The sequence below is a fragment of the Clarias gariepinus genome, chromosome 3 (genome assembly GCF_024256425.1).
Source record: "Clarias gariepinus isolate MV-2021 ecotype Netherlands chromosome 3, CGAR_prim_01v2, whole genome shotgun sequence".
Taxonomy (NCBI): domain Eukaryota; kingdom Metazoa; phylum Chordata; class Actinopteri; order Siluriformes; family Clariidae; genus Clarias; species Clarias gariepinus.
Window position 1 is genome coordinate 29,114,338 of NC_071102.1, and position 8,075 is coordinate 29,122,412.

The 8,075-nt window shown below is 38.3% G+C and overlaps 1 protein-coding gene across 1 annotated transcript; it reads left to right on the plus strand.

Annotated features, from left to right (window-relative positions):
• The first annotated feature begins 447 nt into the window (after positions 1-447).
• On the plus strand, positions 448-7,815 carry heyl (hes related family bHLH transcription factor with YRPW motif like). Its single transcript, XM_053492725.1, has 5 exons — positions 448-865; positions 3,720-3,786; positions 3,913-3,996; positions 4,811-4,892; positions 4,981-7,815. The coding sequence occupies exons 1-5, from the start codon at positions 786-788 to the stop codon at positions 5,649-5,651; spliced, it is 984 nt and encodes a 327-aa protein (XP_053348700.1). The 5' UTR covers positions 448-785; the 3' UTR covers positions 5,652-7,815.
• Positions 7,816-8,075: the final 260 nt, after the last annotated feature.

Below are 8,075 nucleotides of genomic sequence, written 5' to 3' on the forward strand. Positions count from 1 at the left end.
CATGGGAGGACACTGTCGCTCTCTTTCACACTGTGTGTGTGTGTGTGTGTGTGTGTGTGTGTCAGAGAGAGAGAGAGAGAGAGAGAGAGAGAATCCAGTGTTAGAAGTCACTGTTCCCACTGCTATATTATTATCCTTTGAGAGAGAAGCAGTGCAACTAATTAAAAAGACTGTGTGAGAGAGAGAGAGATGGCCTGAGAGTGAGAAACAGAAGAAGAGGCGGAAGACAGAAGAGTCTAATTAAAAGGAGGAAAAATGACAGAGAGAAACAGAGAGAGGGGAGGGCTGATCAGGGCAGGGAAGGAGGGTAAGAGCGTGAGGAGGGTAAAACAGAAGAAGAGCCAAACTGGCAAATCTGCCAAATTGCCTGACTTTGCTAAGAGAGAGAGAGCGAGAGAGAGAGCGAGAGAGAGAGCGAGAGAGAGAGAGAGAGAGAGAGAGTCTGGTGCCTCTGTACAAAAGGGATCAAGGGAATGTGACTTGGCAAGTGGTGGAGCAGAGGGGTCTATTGAAGAAGACAAACGAGGACCAAGCTGAAACAGCAAGAGAACACTAATAAAGAATCCTCAAAAGTAGACGTTGTATTGTGGTGAGAGGGGAAAGGATAGAGAGAGAGAGAGAGAGAGAGAGAGGCGTGCTGCTACCCCAGGCTGTCTGATTTACTTTCAGTTTTTTTGGGGAGGGAAGAAGATCTGCTAAAAACTCTTCTCAAAGATCAAGTGCTATTCTGGTTCTTCATCCCTTCTCCAAAGTTCATTTGGTCAGACGAGAAGAGCGGCTAAGCCATGAAGAGACCTCACGATTACAGTTCTCCAGATTCAGATGCGGACGAGCTGATCGATGTTGGGCAGGAGGACAGTTACTGGTGAGGATTAAACTTACACCTTTTCAGTACACACCTGGAGCTTCACCTTTCCTCCTCAGTCCTGCAGAGGGCACTGCCTTATAACAGGCAGACCTACTTCAGGTGGAATATTCATGCATGCAAGACCTAGTTAAGAGTTTTCTTTTTCTTTCCTCAATTTCGTTGTCATAGAGTTGACTGGATTTACTGTGATGTTTCCAGAAAATTGGAGTTATATATTAGAGAAACATAAATATGAACTAATTGGTAATATATAAATTAGAAATTCAAGTATAATTTACATCTGCATTTGCCAGACGCCACATCCTCAGTAGTAGATGTTTTATTGTGATGAGAGGGGAAAGGATAAAAAAAGAGAGGGAGAGATCCATATTATTATCTTATTACATATCTACATTGACGTATGACTTATATAATTGTCTCATTCCACATCTCACGACTTACATATTATCTCATTACACACCTGGTATGTTACGCGTAATGGTACCTGTTGTGGTTTTTCGCCAGCAATCAGATATACTGCTATAATTTGCTATTTAGCTGGAATATATTGTTATGGTATATGTCCAGCTAAAACAGAAAAAGAAATGATCAAAAGTTTGCATTAAAGGGGACACTTAGATTTAGGCCTTAGTCTAACAAAAAAAAGGAACCTTAATGTTCTAGTTATCTCTTAAAGGGTAGCAAATGATGTGCTTATTATCATTCATAACCAAAAAAATTCATAAGAAAATATCATATAAATTTGAAGCAATACAAAGTATGTCATTGTCATATATTTAGCAATTTTTATGAACTTAAAAATAAAAGCTTCCACCTAGCAAGAACAAAAGTATCCATGCTATAATATTTTAATTAAAGTCTAATCTTTATTTTTCTATATTTCAGCCTACCGGTATAGTATTATTTTTATTTAAATGCAGTCTTAATTTTAGACGTGGATGAAATAATACTCGTGTATTTGCCTCAGAAACGAAATCTGTTCAGGTCTGACTTCACTTAGATAATTGTTACACCCCATCGTGGCATCGATTAGGCTTTACTGGGAATGGTTAGTTTAGTGAATCCAGCTCTCTTAAAAAAAAATAAAGAGACACAATAACTAGTTTGCTTCGTGTTTTAACTAGTTTGCTAGTTTTGTATCACATGCAACATGCAGCCCAGTCTGATACAAGTGCATGAATAACTCTAGAAATGATTGTTGATTATGTTATGTAATTTAATACACTTTCTAAAACATCATTGGACAATCGTATGATTGCACTACATGGTGACATTCTTGAGAATTCCACAGGCAAATGTTGCTGTGCATTCTGGATTACCACAAGAGTTGCTGGAGATTACAGCTTGAATATTACTTTTGTGTGTGTGTGTGTGTGTGTGTGTAATAAACGATTCCTAGCTATGAAAACATGCAGATATTTATACAGAAAGATAAAATACACAAAGAGGACTTGGAACTAGACGAGTGTAAATATCATCAGTGAGAAACGGTTACATGATTTTCTACCGCATTGCTGTTGAATTCTCAGTTCTGATTGGCCAGAAATCACTGGTTTTTATTTATTAATGCACTCCTTATATTTTACATTTCCTAATGTATATGCTTGTTTAACACAACCTGGGTGTCTAGGTTTTCTGTTACATCGCATTTTTTTTTTTACATATTGGCATATTTTGACGAGCAAGAAAGAAAAGATGTTTTATAATAAAACATATAATATAAACAGGACAATGGGAAATAACTAGTTTCACGAACAGTCTGTGATGCGTAATTGCTTTTACATTACTGCGGTGAAAGACGAACAAACATCTTGTTTGTGTTGCTAAGGGAAAATAATTGTAAAATGATGCATGATTAAATTAATATTGCATGAATGATATCTTAGGGTTAAGGGTCAGTATTAACTTGTACGATATACAGCAATTATAATGGTCAAGATCACAGGTCATGTAATCAAAACCAGTGGAAAAGCAGATGTTCAGGCTTTTTCTTTGGCTAAACTTTCCTTTAAATAAAAGGTTTTCCGCCCTAATCCCAACACTATTTGAAAATTAACAGACTTTCATTTCACCCTGATCCTTGACTTTCTTCATCCTTTCATTCTGTCCTGTCAGCTTCAGATTTTTTGTTTTCTATGTCTGTCACAGCTTTGCAGACAAATCAGGAGCAGATTTAAGAATTGTTCTCAATTTTTCCTTTGAAACACACCATAAAGAAGTTTCATAAGTACATGTTTTTAAGCTTTAAACCGACATGTGCAAATTATGTACAGTCATGGAAACGTTTAGTGCTCTGTAAGAAATGTGTGTCTGAAGTAATAAATATCTGCGCTGGCGTCACATTATGTTTTAGTTTAGAGATCAAACGTCATAACGTAATGAGCGTGTCTCTGACCAATTATAGTCTTTAGATGGGAGTAAATATGTTTAAGTCAGCAGGAATACACAAGCAAACAAATAGTGTAATGATTCTGGAAGAGAGTTAGCAGGCCAAAGTAAACCAGATCCACACTGAGACATCCTTCAGAGTATTGAAGAAGACAAAGTGCATGCAAATCCCACTCTCCTCTCGTGCCCTACAGATATCTAATCATCATGGCTTCAAAAAAAAAAAAAAAAATGTAATGTTTTTTTTTTAGATGCAAGAAGCGTATCATATCAGCCAGGCGCTCCTGTGTCTCGTTGCTCTTTGAATTCAATTAGATTGAGTTTGATGATGTGCAACTAACTTTCTGTATTGTATTAAGCTCAATAATGACAACAATATGCAATGACATCAAAGACTTTAATCTGTCTTTCTTTTGCTTTCTTTCTTTTTCCCTCTATTTTTCTCTGTCTCTTGCTGTCTCAGTTCTGTCACTGGGTCCATGTCTCCCGGCAGTACTTCACAGATCCTAGCCCGCAAAAAGAGAAGAGGAGTGAGTTTATTATTCTCCCTTTCCTTCCCTCATTTATCCTTTTCAGACATCAACAATGATGTATCAAGGACGTGCAAAATATTGCATTGTGATTTTTGTATATTTCCATCCAAACATTTTCTGTAGATAATAGAGAAACGGCGAAGAGACAGAATCAACCATAGTCTGTCAGAACTGAGGAGACTTGTCCCTAGCGCCTTCGAGAAACAGGTACAAGAGTCCATAATGCATACCCTTTCAAAATATCATCTGAGTTTGATATTTTGTTCTTATGAGCTAACTTTAGGAAAATAGGCAAAGTTAATTTCCAGGTCAGAAAGCAAAAAAAAAAAAAAAAAAAAGGCCACGACAGAAAATCATTCAGCCTATCGTTAGAAAATGACTGGTTTGAATCCCAATAGTACCACAACCTTCCATGGTTTGGAGCCAAGGAAGAAAAACTGGTTGTAATTGTCTGAGTGGGTTGGGCAGCATGTCCTCTCTTTCCCGTCAATTAGAGTGACAGAGCATCTTATGTATGTATGGTAGATTAAAAGAAGTAGATAGCTCTTTCCTGAAGCAACCAAGCACATAAAGCACAAAACACATAAACACATGGAAAAGTCAATGATTTGATATGGTATGCCCATGGACAATAATGATTATTACTTATGAAAAGTTCTATGATATGCTATAAGGGGCTACGGATCGCTACAAAGAGACCTAAGATAACCAACAAGTGCTATGGGTGGTATTAAATAAAAAGCATGCTCGGAAATTCATAGCCCATAATGTCAAAATGTGAACCAGTACAGGTCACCCTGACACACCTCACTAAGCCACGATCTTACCATATTACTTTTCATCATGATTCAAAGAGATTTGGAGGTAAAATGATGAAAGTGGGAAATGGACTTTAGTAGATGTTGCATGAATGTTGATTAGTTATGAATGGTTAATTAAGTATGGTCTGCACTTTTATTTTTTTTAAACTGTGCATGGATGTTGAAAACTTACATAGATTTAATTAACTTTTCCTTGTTAGGGTTCATCTAAACTTGAGAAGGCTGAAATTCTTCAAATGACAGTGGATCATCTCAAATTGTTGCATGCAGTGGGTTCAAAAGGTAAATGGATTATTAATAACAAATAAATTTTTTTGTATTTTTGCCACATTTTTTGCAAAAACTGAAATGTAATGATTTTACCTTGAAGGTTATTTCGATGCTCGTGCACTGGCAGTAGACTACAGAACACTGGGATTTCGTGAGTGTGTGGGCGAGGTGGTGAGGTACCTCAGCTCTCTGGAGGGTGCAGATTCTTCAGATCCTATCGGTGCCCGCTTGGTGTCCCATCTGAGTCAGTGTGCCAGTGAGCTTGACCCTCTGCATCAGAGTCCAGCTGCCCTGCCCTTTCCTCCTTGGCCTTGGGGTTCCTTCCCTCAGCTTAGTGCCTCCTCTAGTCCAGCCTCCGCTTCCCACTTTCCTCCTACCAACCGTCGAGATCTGTCCCCACATGCAGCTTCGCCTCTCCTGGCGTACCCTTCCCCAACTCTGTGTTTGGCACCAGTGGGACACCAAGGGGTGCTACTGAGCCCTGCATTATCTCCAGTGCACAGGATGTCCTCAGTTTCATCACACCCTCATAGACTGGCACAGGCATCCACAGAGAACTCAGCTGTTCCATCACCTCTGCACTCAGTCCCACCTCGTTCGCATAACTCCTCCTCACCTTCCTCTAATTCCACTTCATCTTCCCCCTCCTCTTCATCCTCTGGTCATCCTCAGGTTTCCTTCAGACCCTTTGTTGCTCTGAGGTCTCCAGCCCCACTGATCAGGGTCAGCAAGTCAGCACACACCTGGGGAACAGAGATCGGGGCCTTCTAGTAGATCATCTACTTTAGTGGACTTTTTAAAAAATATGCAACTAATACCATGTTGGGACAAGAGAGCTATGATATCACGAATAATGTCCGAGTTGGTTATAACAATTACAAAATCTTCAATTTCCAGTTAATTTCTCCTACAGTATGCTGTTAGTGAAAAGCAAAACTGAAAAGCAAAGACTTCAAGCAAAACTCAAATGGTCGGAATCAAACAAGGCAAATAGTGATACAACTACAGTACCTTAAAAAGCAATTATACTTGTTATTAAAATGAAAAATTAAGCTTTAGCTCAGTGACATTGTATCATATTCTAGATTAAAAGCATGAATGATGAGAATAGACAGGAGAAAAACATGCCTTTCTCAGTATAAACACAAACAATATACAGTACCAGTCAAAAGTTTGGAAACAAGTTTGGATTAATTTTCTACATTCTAAAACAATAGGAGTTGTTTTTTTTTTTTTTTCAAAACAATGAAATAACACATATGGCATTAGGTAATTATGTAACAACAACAACAGTTTTGTTATTTTAAGAAATAAAAGTCAGCTGTTCTGGAATAGTTCTTGCAAGAACAGTATTGTCAAGTGCATTTGCAAAACTCATCATGGACCATGATATTGGGCATTGGTGGCTCAGTGGTAGGTGTTTCCCTGGGTCCGATTCCCAGCCAATACCCAAACCTCAGCCCCTGGATGCATTGCCAGTTCCAAGCACGGATAAAATGGCAGGGTTTCGCCAAGAAGGGAGAAGCATCCGACGTAAATCCTGTGCCAAGTTTGTATGTGCAGCTGAAAGACTAACAACAACATTAAGCACCATAATAAAACTGGCACTCATGAAAACAAGACCAAGACCTACCTCTGCTGCAGAGGAGAAGTTCATTTAGAGTTACTAGCCTCAGAAATCACCAAAAAACAGCACCTTAGATTAGAGCCGTTATGAAGGCTTTACAGAACATGAGCAGCGGACACATCTAAATATCAGTAGTCAAAGGACATTTGAAGTAAAAAGTCAAATCAAGCAACACCACATAGTTAGAAGGATTGTCCAAACTTTTGACTGGATGTACAAATTCCATCATGTCTACTGATGTATTTTTTTCTTTGTTTGCTCATTTGTTTCCTCAGTCATTTAAATATGTTTATTCAAGTCTCTCATCTTTGTCGTCCATCTGACATGAAATTACTTGAGGAGATTTCATAAAGACAAAACTGCCTTTTAAAATCAGTGTTACATTATTTTTTCCTGGGAAAAGTGTGTCAACCAACTCCAACCCATTAGGTGTCAGCAAAGTAATAGTTGTGTGTAAATGAAGTCCATAATACTTTGTGTTTCCCCAAATCCTCTCAGATAGGATGATGGAAATAGCGGAGGAAGGAAGTGAAAAGTGGTGGTGGTTAGCTGACTATCTTTACCACCAACAGTCATTTGGTCAATTCTGCATCTCATGCCATATCCTCTGCTTACTGCTCAAGAGTTAGTACACTGTCATTTTGGATGAGTCTTTGCTGTGTCCCAAAATTATAGATTTGTCCTCATGCATGCACAAAAAATAAAAACTATATAAAGGTGCCCAAGACTTGAGCTCAAGTTACTAATGACACATTACTATATTTACTAATAATGACCACACAAAAAGCTCACTACAAGGAGTGTTTAAGTCAAACCGGGACTGTCAAAACCTGATTGTGCAGAATAACAGATCACAGTTAAAAACTAGTAAATACAACCTTTTTTGCTTGGATACCATTAAAGGTTATATCAATTAAGGTTTTAATTTCAATGTATCACTTTGAAGTTTAAAGGTAAAAAGTTTTCTGAATATGCACAGCCATGATTAGACTGTCTGCTTCATATCTGAAAGGCTGGTCTCTCAGGAACCCCTTTAAAGCCCAAACATGTGGAAATCCCATGAAGCTGTATTTCAGGACTCTATGGGGAATGTGGAAATAACTGCCAACCGAGTTTCTGGTGTTTGTAAATGATGTGTATAGTTTCCACAGACACTCTTTCACAACATTATTTATCTATTTTCAAGGATCAGGTGTTCCACTCGCTGAATGTTCATTGAAACGATTGCAGTGGGCTCTGAGCCATTTCAGCCAAGATCGTCATCCATGGACATACGGCCTTCTTTAAAACATTTGCATTATTTTAATGTTTTACTTCAGCTAAGAGTCTCATCAGTGTACTGTGCTTGAAGTCTGTAACTGTCAGTCCATTTTATGGTTTAATTTATGTGTTATTTCATCACAAGTCCCGGTTTGACTTGAACACTCTTGATATAAATGCAGTCATACACAATCAGGAGCAAGAATATTGTTTGCCCAGACCGGGATAAAAAGCTTATCGGAGATCAGTGAATTCATGCTGAAACCTGGCACCAAATCCCACGCACTTCTTATTTGTAACTGAACATA